The 26,270-nt window shown below is 40.0% G+C and overlaps 1 protein-coding gene across 3 annotated transcripts in view; it reads left to right on the top strand.

Annotated features, from left to right (window-relative positions):
- LDLRAD4 (low density lipoprotein receptor class A domain containing 4) overlaps window positions 1-26,270 on the top strand; it is a 285,075-nt gene that overhangs the window by 89,161 nt on the left and 169,644 nt on the right. For all 3 annotated transcript variants that reach the window (XM_062570081.1, XM_062570082.1, XM_062570080.1), the window contains one exon: window positions 12,748-13,206. In XM_062570081.1, the coding sequence (XP_062426065.1) occupies window positions 13,167-13,206 (40 nt within the window). In that variant the 5' untranslated portion in view covers window positions 12,748-13,166. The remainder of the gene's footprint in view (window positions 1-12,747; window positions 13,207-26,270) is intronic.

Here is a 26,270-nt window from a genome sequence, read left to right as displayed (position 1 = left end):
TAATCATCTTCCCCTCCCTCCCTGTCCTCACTCTCTCTGCCTTGTTGGTGTGGAGGTGTATTCCAGCTGTGAACACTGTTAACTTCCCTATAAAGTGCTACTGCATGGCTCAACTGCTTTGGCATCTTTGAATTAAAGTTTAGCATCAGATGTTCAGATTTGTTTTAAGTGCAGTTTTGTGGTTTATATTAGGCAGCTAAGTAATGGAAGGCAAAGCACGTGTGTGCAAAAAAGGCATTTAGTTGGAAACTGGAGTTGAACTTCATTTGTTTTGTCAATGCTGCTTTTAAGATTATGCTGTTTTAATAGTTACCCAAAAGATAGTGTTACTTAAACAAAAATAGCCCTTCGAGCAGGCATTTTTGATGTTTGCTTATGGTCATGGGGTAAATTTGCATTGATTATCTGTTACAAATACACAAATTTCTCTCTGTAAATGCATATTGGATGGACTTTTTTTTTCTTGCCTGTTCTGTATGTTTTTAATAAAAAGGACTAGGGCCTTTTTTTAAGGGGCATATATATTAAATAAGTTTAGAGCTTCAGTCTTGCCACAAAGGAAAGTCTGAACTGTACAGTGAGTTCTGTCTTGATGTGTTTTGATGTATAATATGATTTAACAGGAACAGAACCTTTGACATTTTGCTGGTAATCGAGTTTTAAAATTGTGAAGCTATACATACTTGAAAATGACCCATACAAATTTCATAATATGTAGTGAATTAACACTCTAGGCTTTTTTTGTCATCGTGTTAAGGAACAGATTTTATATGGTACTTCAGTTTGGGTTTCTTGCGTGCTGTTTAAAAGTGAAGAAAAACACTAACAAACCCAAAAATATGAGTGCTAAGCCAGAAGAGGTGAGAAAAGACAGAAAAATGCCTAGGTAAAATGAGAAGATTAGCCTGACTTGCTTATACATACTGCATAGCGACTTACTCCTTTAAGTGGACTCTAAACAGAATAAATATTTCTTCTGTTTGTCATAGGAAGCCAGACCTGTAGCTGCACATGGTTCATCTGGGTATGGTCCCCTCAGTGGTAATAACATGATGTTTCTATTTGTCTTCTGTCGTGGAAGATGCAGTAGAAGATGAGGATGGCTGGGGCATGAGGCATATATTCCTTTGTGTTGGAGATGGGAAAATTCAGTTGTTCCTGCGTATCATTGCTGGGGTGGGGGGAGGTCCCTGGTATAAAGATTGCAATTTACTTGTGGATTTTGGGATCAGCATCCTACCTCAGTACGGTTTTCTGACACATGAATGTTCTTTTAGATCAGCGGTGTAAAGAAATACTGCATGCCTTCACAGAAAGTGAACAGTACTTACAGGATCAGCACATAACCCTTAGGTTTTGTGCTTGATAAATAGGAAGTCAAAGTGTAGATATTTAATTTGTCAATAATTAACTTGGAACAGCATACCACAGCACTTGGCACATTTTGAAGTGTTTTAAAATCAACATTTCCATTTCCTTCATAGAAATGTCGTAGTTAACCCAATTTCTGCTCTTGACGCATGAGTGACTGGGTAACATATGATGAACGGTGTTATGTAAGATGCCCAAGATGTTGTTCCAAAATTCTAGATATTTAACTCTTCTGAGAGCATTGCTTTTCTTCTTTTATTTTTGTCCTGCTTTCTCTTTTCAATATTTAAAGTGTCGATAAACTCCTTCCTGCCAGTGCTAGCAGAGGGAATTTATGTACATCCGTCTCCCTATTCTTTCAATGTGGGAATGGGTTGCACTGTCAGAAGTTTTAACTCTCTTGTACAAGTTTTTACTGATGGGATATTTCCTGCTTTTCCCTCTGTTGCCTCTGAATAGGTTTATATCTTGCAGTGGGATATGGTGGAATAAGATTCATCAGCATCACTGGTTCCATCTGCCTCCCCAAGAGAAAAACTGTATTTTATCTGAGTGAGCTTTGCTGCCTCTTTAATATTTATAGAGAAGACAGTCTCTCCCCTTCCTTGCATCTTGCCCTCCCCAAGTTTTTGCTTCTTCATTGCTTTATCAGTAAATCCAAGACTTCCTTAACTATAAGGCCAAACGCAGAAGGCAGATGCCTCTCTTAGAAAACATGCTGTGACTGTTGGAAGCTTATTTATCAAAGGCACAAAGTCAGACTTCCATTCCATTTTTCACTTGTTAAAAAAAAAAAAGCCAAAAGTATTGCTTGTTCTTGTTGCAAGACTGGTGGTTGGTTATGAGCTGGGTTAATTCAAAGCTGTAACTCCATGGCTGAGCAAAGAGGATGGTGATTTTTTCATCATTTCATCATTCAAATCATCATTTTCTGCTAATACAAGATTGCACTGTTTCTGCTTGTAACTGTGAATCTTTAATTATGCATCATAATTATCCATAGATTTCATCTGTATGGGCCGCTCCTGTACGGGAGTGTGTGTCTTTGTTGGTGGAGGGTGGGGAGGAGCCAGAGGACTTTTCCAGTTTGCCAGGTAGGCTTCAGAGAAAAATTGCATGTGTAGTCTAATGGGTGTTTGAAGGTAAACGTTATGTGCTTGTACTTAAAAGGGCAACAAGAAGCCGAAAGCAGAGTGAGAGATGCCAGATTTCTATAAACAGATGACTTGCTTGAGAGGAGAACAGGTGAATGGGATGTTCACCTGTGAGAAACAAGCCCCAATCTTTCTTGATAAAGATATCAATTTTTGAGCTGTTTTGTCAAAAATCTCAGAGTATATTTTGATTGGAGTTAATTAACTGTAAAAGGTGCCATGTTACATTGCTAGCGTGCTTTTTTTAGTTGTGTGCAGTGCTTTGGTTGCATCAAGACATGATATCTGAGTGTCACAGAATGGTTTTAAAATATGACATGGATAAATTAAAATATATTTGTTATTAGAAATTATTGGTGAAACAGAGACAGGATGTTAGATTAAAAAAGAAAAAGCTCTTCGGTGAAGTGTTTTGTTTTGCTGACGCAGATTAAAACTGCTAACCAAATTGCCACTGAAATGGGAAAGTCAAAGCTGTGTTCGCCCTCCATATGCCAGTGGTAAACAAGGACTTCTTGACTAGGGGAATCACACAGATTTAACTGATAACAGCAGTAGCTGCCGTGCCTGTACGCTGTTTGTTTATGTAGAAAGCTGTCCCTGAAGGACAAGAAAAAATAGTCTCTTTGCTTTTGTATATTAACTAATGAGGGATTTGAGAGAATGAACTGTGTTCTCTGGAAAATGAGATTTAGTTGATCACCTCAGGATACTGCTTCCCCACTGTGCCCTCCCACTGAATTTTCTGAGTTATTTTGTGAGTTGTTTTTCAACAGATTGTGTTTTGAAGAAGGACAGACTTAAAGGAGAGTATGTATTGTTAGTATTGTCTGGTAGAAGAATACCACTGGCTTCTTATTTTGTAAACAGAGTTTCTTTGGGGTGATCTTACAACAGAAATAGAATTGTACAGAATAGAATACAGCTCCTTAATCTACAGAGAGAAGTTACATGCACTTTACTGATAGGATAGGAAGCCTAGAGAGATCAAGTAACATGTCCAAGCAACCAAAGGCTTTTAAATACATCTCCCAAGTCCAAGAAAAATAACAGAAATGCTAAACCATTGTTTTGTTCCCTTTCTCATTTCCAGGTTGAAAGTAGGAGTAAAGTTGCATCATTGGTTGTAACTAAGATGGGTAAGATTGCTAAAGCTTTAAATCAAGATTGTTTGTAAGCAACTACTTATGGCCCACTGGCTATTGGATTAAAATAAACACATGCTTAAAGGAGTGCTTTCTTCAATGTAGTCTAGATATTTAGTGATGAAGCAAGGTTCGTATCTGCAGCTTAAAATGGGCAAAAATGCCATGGGCTCAAGTGAAACTTTTTCCTGGATATGACTTCTGATACAGGACACTCATTAATCGAGCTATTATCTAGTATTATTCAGTGGATAGAATTCAAATAGGTGCTCTGGAAAGGGAAACAGCATGTTAAGGCAGGTGGTATGAGTCTCAGAATCCTTATGTTGAATTCACAGCTCAGTCACAGTGTAATGATAAACATATAGTTGAAAATTGCTGTTCATGTTAAATACTGGAAAAATGGAGACTTAATCTGAATGGAGGCAAGCAGGAGTTTGGATCTTTAGTGCTTCGCATAGATCATTGTAGCTTACGCTGAAAATCAAAATCAGTAGCATATGAATCAACAAACTTTTGGATTCTTCAGTTATCTAAAATTTGGTGGAATTCCGTAGAACTATTAGAATAAGAATCCTTTCTGTATAAAATATGTATAGTTATACATCCTTAAGCTTTCTGTGGCACTGGAAGTAAAATGCATTTGTGTAGCAGGTGAGCTAGATTGCCAGCATGAAGTAGTTGCAAGCCCTCCGGGGCATTAGAAGAGGCATACCAAGATGCCTTGTTCATTGTGTCAACCACAGCTGTACTGCAAGATGCTGTTGCCACCAGTTCTTCTTGCAGTAGCGTCAGGAGCAGCCTGCAGCGGGTATGCCCAGGGACCGTCTCGGTTCTTGGCGCTGGGTTTCGCTTGTGGGGATAACATTGTGCTTGCATTTCTTTATAGAGCACGCAGAACTTGTCAGCCACTAAGACTGTAAGTAAATTAGATTAATTCTTGCAGCATGCCTTGATTTGAAGGAAACTAGGACCGGATTTATGTAGTGATGTGTATAAATTAATAGTAGGCCTTTCTTTTACATTCCTTCCACTTCTGAACAGCTGCTGCTCACAACAGATAGACTTTCCCGGCACTGACTGATCCAGCCTTCCAGGAAGATAGGAAACACTTACCAGTGCTCCGTCATTATGTACGGTGGTAGTTTCTGCTAATTAAATAGGGTAGTGCATGCTTTATTTTTCAACAGAAGAGGTTTTTCTTTGGTCATGGTCCAAGTACACAGGATGTTATATGGCTCTTGAGAGGGGCTGAGCACCTTCCTTTCCCAGTGGAGTATATGGCAGATCCAAGTACTAACCAGAAAGTAGCTTTTTTCTCCAACAACTTTCCCATGCCTTGGGTCTTTTCGGCATCAGTTTGTACGGCATCACAGCACAAATTCACTACTCTGGTCTGCATCTTGGACTTGCCGAAATCTATGCTGTGTTGCACTTTTTCAGTCAGCCCAGAAGTTGAAGTGACTCTGGCTGAGTTTTCACAGTCTCCTGAGTGGCAAGTTCAGTAGTTCCCAATAGTGTTGCTGGGAGGACTGTGCCATTTGGTGTCCATGTGCTGTGTGAGAGATACCGTCTCCATACTTCATTTCCAGCACAATCTACATACACGTTTCTGCCTTTAAAAAACACAAGTGCTACCTTACCTAGGTTCAGACAGCTGTTTTTTATGAGCAAAGCTGGTATATGCATATATATCTTCACATGCTTATGTGTATGCAGGGATTTTTGCCTGCTCTGTCCAATTCTGTGGGAGAAGTCGGTTTTGGCAGCACACCCTTTCCCCAGTGGGTGCATTGCCTTTGCTCCAAAAGTGTCCCAGGATGTGACTGCCTCACAGGAAGGGTGCCTCTGGGTCCCTCAGGATGGGGACCGTTGACATAGGTGCCATCTGCGGCAGGACAGGAGTGCTGCCATGACCTTTCTCTCATGCAAGGTTTGCCAGTGGAGATGACAAACGCTCGCGTACTCTTCTTACACCTAAGAAATGAGATAAAAATAAAGAAATCAGGAAGCTTGTCTTGGCTAGCTGAAAGCTAGGAAATGCATGATGCAAACTTGGAAAAAAGTAAATAACATATACTGCTTGTGTCTCTGTGGTGGGGTTATTGAAATGAGTGGAAGAGCCGGGTTATGACAGCCCTGAGAGAGCTATGTGTTAGGCTGCCACCGCTGCTCTTTGTGAGGTAAAAGGAAGCGAAAAGAAAAATTTTGTTGAAGAAGCAAAGAGTTACTGTGGGAGATGAGGAGGAGGAGGGAAACCTGCATCTTCTGCTGAGCTCCACTTCGAATATGCCCTTAACAAGAGGGTGGCCATTGCCCTGCTCAGCAGAGTTAAACTGGTGACTTCCTCCTCCTCCTCCTCCTGCTTACCAGGATGAGCAGGTTCTATGGCTACGACCCACAGTGCCAGGTTTTCCAGTGCTGTACAGGGAAGCTGAATTCACTGGGAGTGTAGTTGCATGTGTGATACTCAGAGTCTTGAGGTATGCCCAGTCCCCTGCGTTTCCAGCAACCGCTCTTTTCTGATGCAAGTCACTGGGACACAAGTCACAAGCCTGTGGTCTTTTATCCAATCTGCTCAGTGTCCCATATGCTTTCACCAGTCGTCTGCGAATTCAAATACTGCTCTGGTGCTTTGAAAGAAAAAAAAGCAATTTGAAACTGGTTTCAGCTCTTACTATCTCTTCAACTTTTTGGCAAATAAAACTCAGGCCTTAGTCTTTTTCTGTCTGGTTATGTTTGTAGAGCAGCATGATTAATGACATCTCCTGACAAGTTTTGGTAAGTTTGGTTTTATTAAGGTCAAAAAATAAACAATACAGTCTTCTCATTTCTCCTGCATAACACTGGTTGTGCAATTTCTTCCAATAATTATCTCATCCAAACCCAATTGCTTGTCATGGAGATTTTAGTAAACTTTTTCACAGGATTTTTACTGCATTCTGTCAACACAGCTTTAGGAAAATGCATGGCACTTTAGTTTGCTCATAGAGATAGAAAATAGAGGACTCAAGTTAGTTTTCGCTTGCAAGAAGAATGTGAGGAAATGTGGCATGCTCCTCCGTGTTATCAGTTATTTATAGGGTTTCTTCAAGTGAAATATTCTTTATTATCTGATTACCAGACTATTCACTATGGCATGAAACTACTCAAGAGACTGATTTTATATCATTGCTTCAGTTTGTTGCTTCACCCTGAAAAGAAACGAATAGTAGCAATAGTAGGAGAAATGCTTTTACTGAAACAATCATTTTTTTGCTTTTAAATGGGGCCTTGTCTGTAGTGTCTGTTGCAGTGTGCTGTCAGTGTTGGCACTGGGGAAATAACTTACTTTCTAGAACATTTTCTTGACAGGCTAGGGAAAAAGTTGTTTCATTCTGGCAATGTGCTCTCTTCCCAAGACCCGTTTCCTGCTGCAGCTAGCGCAGAAAGCCCACAACTGGCTTTGATTGTTCTCTGGTTGCCCCGGTTCAGGGAGTCCTGTCAGGAAAAAGAAAAGAAAAGAAAAAGGAGGAAAAGGAAGCTTGGATGCTATTCCTAAACAAGCTGAAGAGTATCTGAAAATATCTGTAAGACTGCAATATGTATGACATAATTTAACATGCAATCTCATTTCATCCGTCACTGAGATTCACCAAGAAGGTACAATACAGCAGCTGTTTAAAAAGTCACCACTAATCTATACAACTACTGAGGACAGAAATTGCAAATACATGTTTTATGTGAGAAAGATGTGATTGGATTAGCATGTTTTAAAATCTGTTGTTGTTCAGCTTGGATTGGGCATGCTCTTGGTGAAAATTGCCTTGATTTAAAATTTTAAGTGGTCTTTGACTTACGAAACGTAGTATTTCCTAAAAGCTATTATTCATCTAGCACTGGTGCAATGTTATCTCATAAGGAAGACAAATTATAAATAGACGTAAATAAAATAAATGAAGATCACACAGTGGAACATTACTGACTGAAAAGGAATTGGTATAACTGGTAAATATTAATACGAGGTTTAGAAGTGTCTCTGAGAAACAAAAACAAAGCCTAGAAAACTCTGGGTGACTCCAAAACGGGAATAGAGAGGTAAGCCATATGTGTACACTTTATGCTGCATTTTAAATTGCTTTAGCACACTTTTAAACATTCTTTGCAAGCACTCTCTTATAAAAATAAGGCGTTGAAAGTTTTTTCCATCCAGAAGCTTCTTAAATATATATCCAAGTCTATGCTACCATGAAGTATAGGAAGGATAAGCCTTACTTCAGTAAAGTATTTAAGCATATGGAGAGTTTTGTACTTGTCCTGGCTTCAGTTAAAGACATTATTCCTGAATTTGGAGACACTGCAGCAATCATGCAGTCTGCCCGGCGCTTCCCGCGGGCGCGAGCTCCTGCCGGTGGCGGCAGCGCCGGCACCTGCCCTGCGCGGGGCCCGCAAGGGCAGCCGGCGCCTGAATTCAGCCTCTGCCCTTCCATGCCTCTATCTGAAAATTCAGGTAGTGAAGCCTCCCTTGATGCAGTTAAACTAGAGCACAGCTCGCAAGCTATTGTGTAGCTTTATCTAAAGTTTAAACATATAGGCTTACTCTGCAGATTCTCCTGTTGTAATATATATATTTTTTAAGCGCTGTAGTCTAACACTGCTCTTTAGGATGTCTTATGCTAAGGACTACCCCAGGAAATACTTTCCATAGCAGTAGTCTTTTTTTGACGGTACACCCAATGCAATCTCACTGCAAGTATGTCTCTAAGGGAACCAGCACACGGCCAAAGAAACAGACTGTATACAGTGAAAGGAAATTGAAAAGAAAAAAAACAACTAAACTGCAACATTTGCATTTTGGCAGTGCTTTTGAGTTGTTCAAGATGTTACAGAGATACTGGTATTGGAAAAAATAATATTTCACTTCTCCTTTCAGTTTAAGTTCCTCCAATTATTTGTGGATCACTGAGGCTTGGTCCTGACTAATGATTTCACAATACTTTGTCAAATGTAGATATTGTTGCAGGATTTGATGACACTCATTGGCTGCCACCTTTTTCTCTCAGGTTCTTTTTAAGTGGGCCCTTTAATACTGAATCTTCAAATATTTAGAAAAGAGGAATAGCAGGCTGACTATAGGCTAAATATACCGTGAGAATCTGTAATTTATGTAACGTGTTAAATAGTCAAAATATTTTCCATTTGCAATTTGCATGAGGTTTATGTGGTAGTATCTTTCTCAGGACTAATTCTGATTAAAGGGGAGAGGATGAAAACAAAAGGATTTGATCTTTCTCTAGGCATTCAATCATGTAAGTGCACAGCACCTGAAAATCTTTTATAGCACAGCTACGTATTTTTAAAACGCGTTTTGTTTTGCTTCTGAGAATTGTATAACACTCCAGTAGAAGAATGAAAGCAGAAGCAGAGGCAGAGTTACTGTAGCAATTGGAAAGGCGATAACAGATGGAGCAAGGAGAAAATACCTAGTGTTTCTATTCTAGATTTTCTTTTTTTTGTCTTATCAATATATTAGGATGGGTTCCCACCAGGTCTCTATAAGTTGTGAAAATGGTAACAGTTACAAGGAACTATAATAATATATGATCTTCAAAGAGTAGCGTTTCTTTTCCTCTCTCTTTTTCAGATAGATATTTTCAAGTCTGGTTCCTGTAAACAGGTTAGTTTAACATTTCTGCATCACACTGTTATGAAAGGGTAGATGTATAGCTTCGCTGAAGTTGGCAGAGCCATACTGAATTGTATCAGGAAGGGTCCTGACTCTTTCTGTGCATGCAAACATGCCAGTCTGTTAGGAAGCACACACAAATCTCTGTTTAAACACCAGCTCAGCTTTGATGGGAGAAGTTCTGAGTAAGACAAAATACATTCGAAGAGTTTATCTTTATAAGCTGTTAAAGGTGCAAGTTGCCATTTGTTGATTTGTTGTAGTCTTGGGCAATCTGCTTTGTCTTCTTCATCTACGCATATTGGAAGTCTGGGACTTGCAGTTGTTGTGCAGATGTGACTGAATTTAACTAACTGGTGAAAGGGCTGCCTTTGGAAAATACTCAGCAAATCACCTGCTCAGTGTGAGTGAGAAGCAAATTTTTAAGTGTTGAAATTGATTTCAAATTGTGAAAAGGCGTAGCAAGCTGTAAAGGCTGTTCAGGCTTACCCCAGCAGTCTGCTCCATTTTCTTAATCATGTCCTGCTGTCCACCTCCAAGTTCAGGATTGAGTCTCTTGAGCAAAGTTCCTTTTGTGCTGAGGGAGAGAGCGCTTTTGCAGTGACGGAAAAGGGCTCAATTAGGGCAATCATGAGATATCAGTATCTTTTTTCATTTGATGCCTTAAGAGCAGGTTTAATGCTGATGTTTCAGTGCATTAGCTTTTAAATATTAAGGTTTGAATGAACTCTGTTTTAGTGTCCTATTATGTTGTTGCAATTACGTACTTTGTATCTGAAGAAGCAGTGGTTACCAAACATGCCTGCATTGTAGAGTTACTTCAGAACTGCTGGATTCTTAACTAGTTCAGCAGAAATGCTGAAGATGTGGAAAATATATCAGAGGTATATTATATCTAATATGAAGATGCAACTATTTAGTAACCACAAGAGAATTTCCCTGGATGCTAAGGTACTGAGGCACATTTCCTGAGCATCTCTCAGATGAGGAGAGAAGTTAAAATGCTGAAAATAGAAGGTATCAAAATTGTGGATTTATAAACCAAAAGCAAAAATTATAAAGCTGAAAACATGAATGCAGATAGGAACTTATGAGGAATGTAAATAGGGACCTAACCTTACAAATGTAGAAGAAACTCCAGATAAAAATGCCCCTAGAGAAGAAGCTTGGGAAATGTGTGCAGCATTCATCTGTATTCATCATATAATGGTTAGCAAAATATTAGGAGCCAGGAGAAATTCATCCTATAGTATATGTGTGCGCGTGTGTGTTTGTGTGTATAAATATATATATTATATATATATGTATTATACTTGCTCAGCAGTATGTGCTTTAGGATAACATAACCTCATACAAAGTGGTTATTAGTTATATAAAGCATTCTGAAAGGCTGAAAAAAACATTTTGAAGGGCTGAAGTCTTGGAGTAATAGCATGTTAAACACTATTCTGAAATTTCTTATACAACTTTTTCTGATGGAAAATATTACATACAAAGGCTTTGCTTTCAAGACAGGAAATGGCCAGAGAGGAACCTCATGAAGTTCAACAAAGAGAAGTGCAAAGTCCAGGGGAAGAATAAGGCCACGCACTAGTACAGGCTAGAAGCCAACTGATTGGCAAGCAGCTTTGCAGAGAAGGGTCTGAGGGTCCTGGTGAATGAGTTGACCATAAGCCAGCAAATGTTCCCTTGTGGCCAAGAAGGCCGATTCTGCATTAGGCAGAGTGTTACCAGCAGGTCAAGGAAGGTGATCCTTCCCATCTGATCAGCCCAGGTGAGGCCACACCTGGAGTGCTGGGTCCAGTGCTGGGCTCCCCAGGACAAGAGAGACATGGATGTTTTGGAGGGACTCCAGTGAAGGGCCATAGAGATGATTAAAGGAATGGAGATCTCTTGTATGAGGAAAGGCTGAGAGAGCTGGGACTGTTTGGCCTGGAAAAGAGAAGGCACAGGGGGAATCTCCTAATGCATATAAATATCTGAAGGGATGGTGCAAAGAAGACAGAGGACTTTCCTCAGTGGTGCCCAGTGACAGGACAAGAGGCAACAGGCACACACTGAAACACAGGAAGTTCCATCTGAACATAAGGAAAAACAGTTTTACTGTGAGAGTGACTGAGCAGGTTGCCCAGATCGGTTGCAGAGACTCTTATCTTTGAAGATATTTAAATCTTGGCTGGATGTGGTGCTGGGTAGCCTGCTCTAGGTGACCCTGCTTGAGCAGGGGGGTTGGACTAGATGATCTCCAAGGGTCCCTCTCAACCTCAACCATTCTGTGATTCTGCTATTCAATTTTTCTCTGAATTTCCAGCTTATTCACATCTGCCTCCTGAGCTGGTTCCTACACTGTTACCTGAGGCATCTGGTGCTGGTGTTGACAGTGACACTGACACAGTCCAGTATGGGCAGCTCCAGTAGATACATCTTAGGCTGATCCTGTATTGCAAGCCCTACTGAGAGTCATTAGTTGCAAATCCATCAGTAGATTTAAGACTCATCGCTGATGTGGTTTCCAGCTGCCCATGACATTGAATTAGGTAACAGAGAGCCCAGCATTACTATGTCAAAAAGGAGTATCACTGGAGAGTGATCCGATTCTTCTCCCGAGGCCTCTTTTTTTCTGTGAGCAGCACTGTTCCATTCTTGTAAAATAATCTGCCCCCAAAACATGTACCTGTCTGCTGCTGTCCTTCACCCCATAAAAGTAAATGTATCCAAATTTTTAAAAGCTGGATGTACAGCAACTCTGTGTTTATAGTGAGTGGCAGATGTCCATGCCCCTACAGAGTAGCAGTAGTATAAGGAAAAACTTCATCCACCTTTCTTTTATATAGCCTGTGGGCATTTTTAACCTGACTGAATATCTAAAGACATCTGAGTTGTGCTACAATTGAGTTTTTAAACAGATAATCAACAGCATAGATAAATAAAGGTTTTTAACCTCGGAAAACTGATGTTAGAACTGCGTATGTAGTGTCGGCATACAGTGCTCTGCCTTCTGCTCCAGAAAAAAAGGGAAACAGCTATATAAAATGCTAATAATCTCACTGTGGTTTCAGATAGGCTAGACTTGAGAGACTTGAGTATTTTTCCTTTTCCCTTTTAACTGCAATTTTGTTATTGTATTGCTGCCCCCATCTCTGCTAAATACGGCTTTTGAAATGTAAATCATATCATGTTCTCAGAGATGCATATGACACCCTCAGCACTGCTCCTCTTTGCACTTCAAAGAGCTGTGTGGTCACACTTTGCATCTCAGCAAAATTGCAATATTTGCCTTCTGAAGATCTTCTTTAATGTGTACAATCAATCCCTGATAATGTGTTTTGGGTTTTTGTTCCCTGGAGTCTGTTAATTTTAATGTTGCTACAGGTCATCAGGAAACATAATCTCTTCTTTTTTAATTTCTCAGTGAGCCTGCCTGAGGGGAGACAAACACGAGAGAGGAGAGACAATTGAACATCGCTGTTGGCTGAGACCTGAAAATATGGTGCTGGATGAACAGAAGATTAGAACTTAACTGTGGAAGGGAAATAAAGTCTTGGTGGGCAATTTTCTTCATTTCCACATTCATCATGGCCCACATTCTCTGGCTGGATGGTTGATGGGACTGTCCAACACTTGCTACCTGGGTTCAGTGCAGATTTCTTGTGCCTACAGATCGAAAGAGCTGGGATCAGGTGGGAATTGGGTGATGTCAAATACAGGAATGGAAAGAGAAATGGACTCTGACAAGCTAAGATGGAAGTGACTTGACAGCTTCAAGCTCAGCAGTTGTCTCCAGTAAGGACAGGTTAAAGTTGGAATCACAAGCTTCACTGGGAGAGCAGTATGCAGGAAGCTGGTTTTCAGGCCACAAATGCTTTCACAGGTAAGGACTTCTGTTGTTCTAATTCAGATAATAATTTTGAGACAGTTTATTAATAGAGTTTGGAAAATAAATTCCCTAGTCCCTGGCTGTTGTTACTACCTTTTAGTACATTAAATTTAAATAGTGTTTTGAAATACTTCACTTAAGGAACAGTTCAACACTTGTAGTGTTAATAGTGAGCAACACAGTTTTTAGATCCATATTTCAAGCCCTCTGAAATGCATGGTTATATGCCTTAGGGAAGGCATAGCTAAGCTTTGCTCATTAAAGTACTCATTAACAGCTTGACAATGAATGGCCTCCTGGGTCAGCTGGGCCCACTTACGACGTATAAAATGTAGTCTATTAAGTTGCTCTTATATTTAACATGGGAGTTTGGAGAGGGCATAGAACAGGCGGTGTTCATCTCAGAAGCCTTCTCAGAAATATGGTAACATTAAGCTTTATCTCTTCAGCCAGAGCACATCTCGGGCAGGACTTGCGAGGTGACTTTTATTTTGTGCTCCCTCCCTCACCACTCTGGTACAGGTGCTCTGATTCTTGAACTGACAAAACCAAAGTATTTGAATAATAATTGTTTCAGCTGATTCCAGTGTATTTTCCTGTAGATGTGTTGAATATAATTTAAGAAGAGACGGTGCAGCGGTGGTGTGTTTCTCTGAAAAAAGCTCCCTCTAGTGTAAACTTCACTGGAATTCATCAAGCACTTTCAATGTCTGAACTGGTTTCTAATTTGAGAGGTGGCAGAAATGAAACAGGGATCAGAAGACCTTGCTACTTTGTTTTGAAATCTGCTGGCTAGCTGAGACCCTGTAGGAAATGGATAGAAAATCAACTGGATGTTTCTCTTGCTTTAGTAGGGCTAGTTGGTAGATTTCTGTAACTTTTAATTTTTGCCTTTTAGATGAAGTTTACTGGATTGGGGGTTGTTTGTATGGGAGGATTGCTTTCTGGCTCAGACTGCTTTACACTGGCTCTTAGGTGTTCTAGGAACTCATTGCCGGAAAGAACAAAACTGTTTCTTTCCCCAAGGACTGGCTTCCGCTTTGTTCTTTCTCAAAGCAGATCCACCTTCACTGATGGTGATCCTGCCCTTCTTGCTGCAGTGTGATAGTAGCAGTCTGGTTGGGTGTCTGCACGAGCACGTTGGTTCAGGGTGGCTGTGCAGTTCTGAAGGCAATCCCATAGCTGTTTCTGTGGCCTCATGCTGCTCTCATTCACGGCACAGTTTCTGTGCATGTGAGTGAGATGCTTCTTGAAGGAAAAGAAATTGGAAGCTCTGTTCCAAGTCTGCTCTACTGAGGTAGGAGATGTGAGGTCTGGAAGCTCTGGGTAGTCTGCAGTACCACAGCACCCTCCAGCTTGTGCCTGATGCACAGTACTCTCCTATAGCACCCGCCGTGACTCCTGCACTGTTCCTGCATTTTTCTGCTTGCCACTGTGTGCCAACCCTTAGCTCATCCCTGTGACTCTTTAATCCTCCTTTGCTTTCTGTAGAGTTTAGATATCTGTTCCCTTCTTTGCCTGTCCTGGCTTTTGTGGCTCTCCCCTTTGCTGAGACCCTTGTTACTTTTAGCACCCTTTTAATACGATTTTGTAGTATTTCATCTCCAACTTGACACATTTCTGCCATAGCACCTGCAATTACTTAGCTTTAAGAAGGTGGGAATAGTTGGCACCTTAAGCAAGCAATACTGTTAGGCTTCAGGATGTCAGGAGGTTGTTAATTTCATGACTGCTTTTGGGTGCAAGAGGACCAGCAAGGAATGCTGTATAAAAGTCAGGAAGATGAAAATGGTGTCCAAGGAGGCCCAAGGAGACAACAACCACATTCTAGTGACAACCTAGCAGATTTGTGCCTGTTGTGGGGACCTTAGCAGCATGAATGTTGCGTTCCCTCTCCCTCTCAGGTTTGTTAACGTATTCTTTTGGAATTGTCTTCAGGTAAAGATTCTGACAAACATTTTCAAATCTTAGGTGTGCTAAAGAATTACTAAGTGTTTAGCCCTGTGCAGCATACAGTCACATGACTTGTAGAGGAAATGAGATGATATTGCCTATATGAGAAGTTCTTATGTAAGAATAGGCAAGGAGTTCTGTTTCTTCCAACTTGTATCAAATTAAGATCCGCATTCACTTTTTGGAGATCGTTCTTCCTTTTTAGATTTGCATAGTGCATCCAGAAACAAGCAGTGAGGAGGTAAGTATTTCTCAAAGAAATTCACAGGAATGTGTTATGCTAACTTAAGAATTGTAATAAAATTATAATGGCAGGTGCATGCTGCTCCTATGATCCTTGCTATGTTGCTTCTCCTGCTGGAATGCTGGCTGAGCTGTAGAGGAAAGCAGTACAGCAATATCTCAGATGTTTTGTAGTTGTAAGGGCAGAGTGGGCATGACCACGTGCAGAAGAGAGCTAAGTTGTGTCATCAACATGTACAGAAAAAGCGTTGATGTCTATAACTTGTGCAGTGTCACTGCTGAATCCCGTAGTGCTAAGCGTTTGCAACTGCTGCAACAATCAGAGTAATTGCTTTCAATTTACAACTGAGCATAGTGCTCCTTGGAGGACAATGCTTGAGTAGCCGTTTTTGGAGCATGTTGTCAGCCTCCCTTCTACCTTGCTGCACCCGTGGCCTGGGAAGGCTTGTGGTGAAGGCTAGGAGGTATTCCGGTCCTGTCCCTATGCTCGTTTTGCTGATACAGTTATCAGAGCTGCCCTTTTTTGCGGATGCCTCCTGTTCCAAGAGATACCGATCCACTCGCTTTAACATGCATTACCAAACAACAGCTGATGATAACAGTTTTTTCACTCTATTGACTGAATACTAATTTCACTAGATCACGTAGCTATAATAGGATCAGGATTACAGAATATGGAGAAGGCGATGGAAGGGAAGTGTTCCTAGGTTTGATTAGGGAAAAAAGATGGTTGAGTGAATGATGTGACACCAATCATGAAAAAAGAGTCCAGCATTCTTTAGAAGAGAGAAAAGGAGAATTTCAGAATAAAAAGAAGAAACTATGCCCCCCCCCCCAAAAAAAGATTTCAGTAAGCTCATAGAATCAGTAGGTAAGTTTTCTTGAGAAACAAACATAGGAGAAAAAGAAATTAAAGTGTTGGCAATTTTTTAAAGGAACTAACTTTTTCTTTTCATGTCATATTAAAGAGAACTAAAGGCACAAGTAAAATGTGAACCAATAAAGATAAGTATAGGAAGAGACAAAATTGTATAATCTGAAAATTGAGGGGGACTTGTACATGCATTACTGGAGACGAGTATAAAAGAATAGTAGAAGAATGCAATGGCCAAATCGGATAGGCCAAGGCATAAACAAAGTACAACTAATAAAAGAAAGGGTAACAGAAAACCATGCTCTATGCACAGTAGCAGTAAGAGGAAAACTTGATTTTTTGGACTACTAATTGACAGGGAAAGTCAAACCTAATGATAGTCTGGTAGTACAGACAGGGCCAAGTAGCAAATGACTGCTTTGTGTCATTCTTTGCCAGTAGGGGTAATTGTAATCAGGTGGCTAAGAAAATTAATACTACTATGAAAGAGGTAGAAATTCCAGCTAAAACGGGAACAGAAGAGGTTATAATATAATTAGATAAGATAGATATTTTTGAACCAGTTGGAGCTTACTAAATTGTTTGTGATATATATGGTGAAATAGCTGAAGCAATGTCTGAGCAATTAGTGGTTACAATGGAGAACATTTGGAGGACAAACTAGGTTCAGAAAGACTGGGCAAACATTACACTTGTATGCAAACTTTCCTGGGCCCTTCTTTTTCCCCTTTGGAGTAGATAGCTTATCTTGCATTCTTGGAAAAAATACTGGACCAAATAATCAACTGATTATTTTTAAATAAGCTGAAGATAATGTGATAAGCAAATTGACATGATCTTTTTTCCAGAAAGTACTTTGTTGGATGAACCTAATTGCCTTGTGAGTAGAGCATGGATTTTTTTTTTTTTTTAAGGCTTTTCACTCTGTCATAAACAAGGTGGTAATATGGACTACAATAAAATACTGTAAGGTGGGTATACAGATAGCTGGAAAGCTGTTCTCAGAAAAATTACTAATGATTCATAGTCGAACTAGAAGGATATATCAAGTGAGATTCTTCCCATGATTGCCTGAAAATATTCAATATTTTAATTAATGACTTAGATGATAGAATCTGCATGCAGAATTTTCAGGTGACACCAAGCAGGGAGGAGATGTAAGCCCTTTGAGGAGACTATTAGAATTCATAATTAATATGGTTTATTGGAGAACTGATCTAAAACAAATATGATGCAGTTCATTCAGAACAAGTTCTAAATTGTGGTTGGACAGGAGTAATCATCTGTGCAAATCAAAATATAGAATAACTGGTGAGGCAGCAGATCTGCAGAAAACAGTTGGGCACTTGCAGGAGATCAGAAAATGGTTACAATACTATGATATAAACGTGCTGAAATGTATGGACAGGAGTCTTTGTGTAAGACATGCAAAGTAATTTTTGCAGTCAGCATTTCTGTGGCTAGTATACGATTTATATTCTGAGCAGTGTTCTTGAAGCCAGCTGGAAGCATCCAGAGAAAAGCAAAAAGAAAGGCCAGCAGTCTAGCCAATGTGACCATTGAGAACGGGAGAAATGGTTGTGTTTAGACTAGTGTAGTAATTCTCAAACTTTCTGAAGATGTTTTTCCCAGGTCACCATGAATCAGTGGAGTACTGTGCTGTGACATGTCTGTTGCACAGAGCTACGTGGCAAGCTGTGGCCATCAAATGGCAGAGCAGCTAAGGTCTGCTGTGCTGCTCAGGACTGTATTGCTTGTTTGAAGTACTAGCCCTTCTTGCTCAGCCTGATCGAGTGCTAAGCCACTAGGGTGACTAGTGGTGGAGGAACTGGGGACAGCCAAAGTCTGGTTTTTAAAAGTAACTACTTTCTTCACCAGAGTGTGTTTTTAGTGTTAGTTTAACAGAACTCTGAAATCAGCTTTCCATCCGTGGGGAGTGTGTGGCACAGGGACATCTGGATGATTGAAAGTAACAGATAAGGGGAATACAATGGGATAGATTAGGGATCACACTATGAAACTTCCTGATCTCACAGGGTCAGTTTAGGTCCATCACGATTTTATTGGCTCCAGCTCAGCATAAGCTCTGCCAGGCTAAGCTGACTCTCAGATGTTCCTGCTGTGTGCCCCTCAGGCTGGAGGGTTTGTTAGCTGGGGCACTAAGGAATCTGGAATCAACATGAAGATGTTGCTTTGTGCAATGGACCTCTGCCCTTCTAGCCAACAAGACCACTGAGAACAGGAGAAATGGTTGTGTTTAAACTAGTGTAGTAATTCTCAAACTTTCTGAAGATGTTTTTCTATCACTTGCTGATGCCTTTCTGTTGTAGCTTCCTATCATCTTCCCCACGCTTTTCCCTGCTGAAGTGATTCTACCCTAAATCTTACAATAATCCCTCTCAGTCTGATGTCTCAAGATCTTTCAGCCTTATGTCTCAATATCATTGTCCCCGAAGCTTGACTGTGGGCCGCATCCAAAGGATACCGTTGCTCCCAAGGCGGTTACTTCTCAGCTTGGCTGGTATTTCCCCAGGCCTTACTTTAACAGAGAAACTGAATTCATTTGTTGGGAGTTCCTCGTATTGATAGGGATGCAGCTTGATGAATCTTTTCCAGTCCCCCCACCCCGGCCCCAACCTCTGCGCTGCATACCCTTAGGATTCAGGATTTTTGTTGCATTTCCTGTTCCACCTGTCATGTTTTCCTTACCTCTTACCTTCTCCTCCATTCATGCGCATATCCCCCCTCTCCCTCTTTAGGTGCTGAGACTCCTCCACCTTTCATCTGGTCTTTTTCTCTTCTGGATTTCCTATGCTTGTTTTAATTGTTCTTAGTTTTCACTGCTGTCCTTTGCTTTCTCTTGTTTCCAGGCTTCTCGGCCTGTTTTTTTTTTTTTTTTTTAGACTCCCTATCCCAAACTCTTCTTTCTTCTCCTCTGCCCTCCCCTGGAATGAGTATCTTTTCCCCTCTTCAAATCTGCTGCAACTGATTCTGCTGGTTTTATGGGACCTTTCTTTTCAGGAGGACAATCTGAGAGCTTGATACTCTGACTCCTTTTCTCCTTCTTGTTCTGCTTAACTTTGGTGTTTTGGGTGGAGATGTTTCTGGCATGGGTGTTATAGTTCCAGAATAGGGAGGCTCCTTGTAGGGATTGTACTGGAGATGAGGTAAATTAATTGTTCCAGCAGATTGCGTATGACCCAATGGCTATTATTTGTTCAACAAATGAAAGAGTAAGGGAAAATGTGATAACCATTATAATATATGGAAATTTCATGTAAAGAGGAAGGTAACTGTTTTCCAGTTCTGTTGGGGATAAAGCAAGAATAGACAAACTTACTGTGTTGCAGAGATTTAGGTTAGACATTGGGAAAGTCTTTCCAATGCTAAGGATAGCAAAGAACTTCAGCTGATTGCCTAGGGAGTTTGCATAGTCTCTGTCACTGAAAGTTTTTAAAAATGAGTTGGACAAATATCTGTCAGGAATGGTTTATGTATGGTTGATCTTGCCCTGGGGCAGGAGAATGAGCATCAGGAATGCACTTCCAGCCTCACTTTTTTGTGTGATTCTATCATTACTGGTTCCCTGGACAATAAACATTCATTTTAAAAGTGAGTAACCTACCTGCACTGCCCTATCTTCATATAAGTAGATTCTGTTAACTCTTGGAGTAATTGATAAAGGATGGGTTAAGTGTCCCCTATATTTAAAGTCTTAACTCTTTTTGCTGAAGTGTTGTTCCATTGCATTCCTTCTAGCCTGCTCTGACTTCCAGTGTAACTTTCTTCTTTCTACATCTATTTTTTTGGGAGGTGACACATAGCTGCATAAGCAGTATATAAACATTTTAATGTTACAGAAATACTGCATCCAGTCCTCTGTTTCAGAGCATGCAAGTATTTTAAGAAATGCTTTTTACCACCGTCAGATAGTACGCATATTTTTAAGAGTACTTATTAAGAATTATTAAAGATAATACCCAAAGCCAAAACCCCTTTAATTTTTTTTCATTATTTTAAATGGAACTCTGCATATTTTACTTATCAGATATATAAGTGGTGTATCTAATGGTGAGGGTAGACTTCTTCCTCAAAATTCTAATTGAGGCTTAATGTAAAACAGAAAAAACAGTCTGAAATGTCTTCTAATAAGTATATAATTAATAAAAAGCAGTTGAAAACTCATTTTAACATTAACATAGGTCTGCCACATTGCTGTTGTCATAATTTGCATGATTTTCAATTATAGATAAACATTTAATTAAAAAAAAATGAATAAGTAGTAGAACCTTCTCGCTTCCCTCTGCGCCAGCTTCATTTGCATGTGCCTCTTGAAGCTAGTCTGACATTCCTAAGTTGTCTGCAATTTTCTTACGAACACCTTCCTACTTTGTGAATTTTCAAGGTTAGTATGTCACACATGGACAACTTTTGCTCTTAGATCTTGGGAGAAACTGATAGCTTTTTGTAATGCCCCTTTCTGAGCACGCAGATAGTAACAGATTGTATTCTATTGTTTTCCCTTACATGCTTTATTTACAGATGGCAATTTTTGTGCATGGACAGTATTCTCAGCAAAAGAACATGGAAGAAAATATAACCTCAATCTCTTAAGAGTTTGTTGTCTAAATGTTACACTCACTAGCATTCAGTAGAACTGTTTTAAGTGTAGTACTGCATACCTTGGAATTCTGCTTTTCAGGGTAAAATGCTTTTATCAGAACCTTTAATAGAATTACTGTAGAGCGAGAGACCACATGAAAATGAATTCAAGAATGCTGGTGCCATGCAAGAGTGATCGCTTTTGGTCAAAACGTGTTTTTTTTTTTTTGTTGCCCATGCTATATGTGATTAGAAGAGCAGTGTTTCTTGCTTCAGATCATGCTTTGGATCTGTGAGGTCGGCTTTTAAGTTTTGACCCCAAGCTTGGTGTAGGCGAAACATTATGTTTTCTTCTTTACCTCCTTTCTACTCTCCTTTCTACTCAAGAAAACAGTTCTTTTTAAAAGAACTGTTTAATCTGTAATGGGACAGATAAGGCCTTTGATAATTGAACTGTCACATTCCTTATGCAAAAGCGAAGCTTTTCACACAGAGTGAAGATTTAATATTTTCAGTGCTTGTCCTTTCACATTTTAATTTGAACTGGAGTAGAAGAACTCTTTGCCTGCTTGCTTGGTTCAGTGTAGTGCTATGTACTTGCCCACTTGCTAAGGGCGGCAACAGCAGAAGTTGGGTGGCAATCGCCTCCAGAAGATGGCCTTGCTGCAGAACTTCGTGGGTAGCTCTGTGAAGTGTAGAGGCAGAGAAGAGGAGGAAAGGAGCCAGCAGGACTGCAGGGGGAATGCAAGCACTGGGGCCCTGCGCACGGGACACCTGGGAACGCAGGACTAGAGAGGAGTCTCCGCACACCTGGAATTCGGCACCCGGAGATTGCAGGCTGCCATGTCATGTAACAGCATTCATATCAAGCCCCATCCTAAAATTACTGCTCATATCAGGAAGGCTTTTATCTCTAATTAAATGCTCATTAATATTTAAGGTAATTTAGATTTGATTAAAAAGTTCTTTAATTTTTAGTCTAGGTATATTCTTGCACCGTCAGTTTATTCTTACGATGATTATTCCAGACTCCAGATGAAAACCTGTGAGTTATGCAGGCCAGGGCAAAAGAAAGTTCCAATTTAGAGAAACATTATGGCTACGGCTATTATTAAAATTATTCCGTGAAGCAGTGTAATGTTGGAAATGGCAAACTTCTCTTTCCCGAAGTCATGGGAGAGAATTTTCATGGAGGAAACTGAAACCTTGATCTTCTTCTCTGATACTCCTTTTTAGTAGATTATATTCTAAACCAGAGTGTACCATTTGCAAAGCTGCTGCTCCTTTTAAAAGTTCTAATCTGCCATTTCTCATTTCGTACTAGTACTTATCAGGGTTCCTTTGCACAGTACAACTTAATCAGACAAATGGCCAATTCCAAACTCTGAATATGACAATAAATTTAAATGTAAATATGCTACATTTCAGTATTATAATAAAAAGGCAAAGTGAATGCTCAGTCCCCTCAAGTAAAAAATGGAAAATAAAAACAAGTAAAAATTGATTGTGAAATTGGTAGTGTATTTTTCATGGTAGTGCTTTTTAATTAAATGCAATTTTTTTTTTTTTTTGAAGGCAAAAAAGATGAAATAGGAAATTTAGGCTATGCTCTTGGCTGGTTTAGGGTATTTTTGCTACTGAATAGATCTTGCATTCACAATTCATCTGGTATGAGACAGAAAATAAGCCTTTGACTGCTGTTTTTCAGAGCTGAGCAAAGTCTAAAGTAGGAACATTTACTCTTTTCTAATAAAGTAATCAAATAAATGTAATCCAGCATAACATGTTTGCTTTGGCCTTTTGTATGTCACTGTTCTTCTCCAACCTCTGCTGTAGATGTTTCATTCACAAATGTTGGAGCTCAGCAACAAAAGTTGGATGAGAACATTCCTCCTATCTCTACTTCTTAAAATTAAGCTTCCTCCAGAAAGAAAAAGAGGAACTGGATAACTGTCTTTGCAACCATCTGGCTTTCAGTGCAGTACATTTCCCTGCAGGGGGAGCACAATATAAGATGTATTCCCAGAACAGTATTCTCCCCAAACTGGCCTTGCAACACTGAGTAAGTCAATGATGATTCTGATTTACGAATGAGGAAAAAAATCAAAACAAAGAGGCTGTGCATATGTAGCACACCAGTATGAGCATAGGGAGAAATAAGGGAAAAGAAGCTGGAAATACATTTCATTACAAAGTGAAAAACATTAAAAGTTAAAGCATAAAACCAAATTAATATAAAACTATTGAAGGACTTGACTCCCTCCTTTTGGAAGCTAAGGAGGTACATCATACTTCATTCTCAGTTGGCCGAATGGAAACATAAAAAATATTAGGAAGACCTTCCTATTCATGTTACAGTGATGCAGGACCTTGGGCGAGACTTTTTCTATGTGCTCAATTCTAGGCAGTGATGTTCTAATTGAATGATGTGAAGCTAAGTTTTGGGCAAAACTCTGATGTTTTGCTTTTTTTTTTTTTTTTTCCTTTCTTTAATATTTAGCACGCTATTTAGCTCCATAGAATATATATCATTTTCTTTTACCACTAAATAAATGGAATAAAAATAGAATGAATTAATGTTATGTTTCTTTGTCATAAGATGTAGCAAGGCCTATATAAATTCATAGTTGCGGTATCAGAGAGTATGGGTACATGAAGAAATTAATATATTAACCTTGTTAGTATATATGTTATAATGAAAAAGCCTATCAGTTATTGAGGAGAGGGTAATACCATATATACAGAGTCAGATGTTTTATTCGTAGGTTTAATATTCCATACATTTTACTTTTTGGGAAAAGCAGCCAGGATGCTCAGGGATTAATTACTTAGAAGGTGGGTTTTTTTTTAATTTTTTTATTTATTTTTATTTTTTTTTGAGGGGGATGGATTTTTTTTTCAGAGAAAAGCTTCTTATCGTGTGGACACAGTCCTTCCTTGACACTTCCTGTGAGTACACAAGTTCTGGTGCCTGTATGAGCAACACCTCCCCATGCAGGTGCTTGGCTTTCCTCACCGAAGAGCTTCATTACACAGCAGTATTAAATCCACCCAAGCATGCACCTCCACACTGTACCTCTCCCAGGTTTTCTCCCCCAGGGCCTGCCCAACCTTTGCTCCAAGCCCTTTCTGGAAGGATCCTCCCATCAGCTTTAATTTCAGCTGAGCCCTCAGCATCAGTGAGTTAGCAAAATCTACAATTTCTAGCAGGCTCACTGCTTGCAAATAGGGTGTAGCCTTCAAGTTCTGCCAGTCTATTGCAAAGACCCAAAGGTACTTTGTCCTGTAAGAGAAGATGACACAATACTCGGATGTATCTATAAAAATACTTTGCTTTCTAAGTTTAGTCTTTCCTAAAGCTGTGCTCATGGAGTACTTGGAAACTGCTGATTTGTAAGCCAAGCGTGCTTTGGCCAGGTGGTCTTTGGTAGTCTCCGGAGCCCCTAAACTTGACTTTTTGATACAGAACAAGATTATACCCATATCATGTTCTAGTCTTTCCCTGTGATTTGGTAGTCACTCACTCCATTGTAGTGTGACTGTAAAACTTACCCAATAATTTGATCAGCTGAACCCCTAAGCTTTTTTTTGAACATTATCAAGAATCATTTCCCAGTGTTCGAACTATTTATGGGGAAATGGAAAAAGGGGAGACCCCTGCTCTTTACAGCCACCTGTTTGTTGCTTCTGTTATGCTGGCATTGGCAGTCTGTTCAGTCGGTGGGATTGGGATCAGAGCCAGTTGAAAACTAACCTGCCCCTTCTGCCCCTCCAAAAGGAGGGAGAAAAAAACAGAAAAAAATAAAAAGAAAGAAAGCTGGCTGTGCAGCTGATAGTTCTGGCAAAAGGAGAAAGTAAGACTGCTATTTCTTGCAGCAAGTTGCCATTAGATTGGCTTCATTGGGCTATTAAACTGTCCCCCTAAATTCAAACCTGTGCAACTGCAAATACCCTTCTATCCTGAAGGCTTAGAACCTTTAAATTAGCATTTTGAAATGGATTCTTCCGTTTGCTAAGTGTCATTTTTCTACTTCATATACATGTGACCTTAAAAACAGCTGCTGAAAAATGATTCCTATACAGAGGAAGTTCTTGATAAAAGAAAGCTGATGAAGGTGGCCTGACTGCTTCCTCACCCTTGCCTCATATCCTTGAAATAAGTAGTGTTGGTGGTGTTAATGGGAGGAATGTGGTCAGGAGTGCCTGACCCTTGCCTGTATAAGTTACTCAGTGGGCATCAGTGTAGGCTCTTTACTGTCTTTATTTATTTTGAGCCAAGTGGCTGAGGCCTGAATCAGAGACTTCAGGTTATAGTAAAGGACTGAGGCTGGAGTACAAGATTGTGACCTCTCAAAAAATTGTTGTGGTTCCAACAACATATAAAAACTGACCAAATTTTACTCTTTGCCATAAATGCTGAAGTCTGTATGTTTTCCATTGAAATGCTGAGCCATTCAGCACACCCTTGGTTGTGGGGAACACAGTGGAGGCTATAACACATGCCCATTCACAGGTAACCTTTCTTTTAGTGTTTGCATGGGAAAGCATTTACCGCAAGAAAGGATTCCTAACTGCATTCATGTGTCTGTTTATACAGCATGGATGCTCTTAGACTCCCTGCCCAAGCAAAGATCCCTTGTGGGTCTTCCCAGCAGACTTGGGGATGTCCAAGCCTACCCTCTGACCAGGTGTACACCAATCCTTGAGAGGCACTGTAGTCCCCTCTGGGTCCACCTTGACATGTGGCAACAGCAACCTCTGGGTAGTGAAGGATGATGACCTGCCATGCCTGTTACCCACAGGGTTGGATGTTCTTGATGTTGGTCTCCCAGGGACTCTAACCCTAATTTGTGTAAGTGGCAGGTTGCCAATCCACACAATTGCACTACATCCTTTTCCAGTATTCCTACTGGTCTGTATTCCATTCCCAAGCTGTCCATGTGTCATCTGCTGCAGAGTGAAAAACATCATACCTTTGCTGCTGTAATTTTCCACTGTGTTAGCACCTTACTGGTGGGAAAGTCTGAGATTTTGAACTTTATTCTTAACATCTTAATCCAGTTCAGGCTTTAAGTCAAAGGAATACCCTGCAGGTCGTGCTTCTAGTTGTGGACATCAATTGTCTTGATACAATGAAAATAAATACCACAGAAATATATTGGAAAGCAGACATTGTGCAGTGCAGAAGAGATTGAGTAATGAGTCTTTTGTTCTCAGTGGTTTTTGATTTTATTTCTTAACATGTTCTGTCTTATTGTGGGTTCCTCTGGAAGAATTTTTGTATCCTTAGCTTTCCTGTTTTCTTAACTAGAAAGTCACTCCTTTTTGATTTAAGGTCAAGAATAGAGGAAGTTTTGTTGAAGGAGTGAGGAGTTAAAATTTCTAA

Source organism: Rhea pennata, chromosome 2 (assembly GCF_028389875.1).
Source record: "Rhea pennata isolate bPtePen1 chromosome 2, bPtePen1.pri, whole genome shotgun sequence".
In the NCBI taxonomy this organism is placed as follows: Eukaryota; Metazoa; Chordata; class Aves; order Rheiformes; family Rheidae; genus Rhea; species Rhea pennata.
This window is presented reverse-complemented; position numbering and strand designations above follow the sequence as displayed.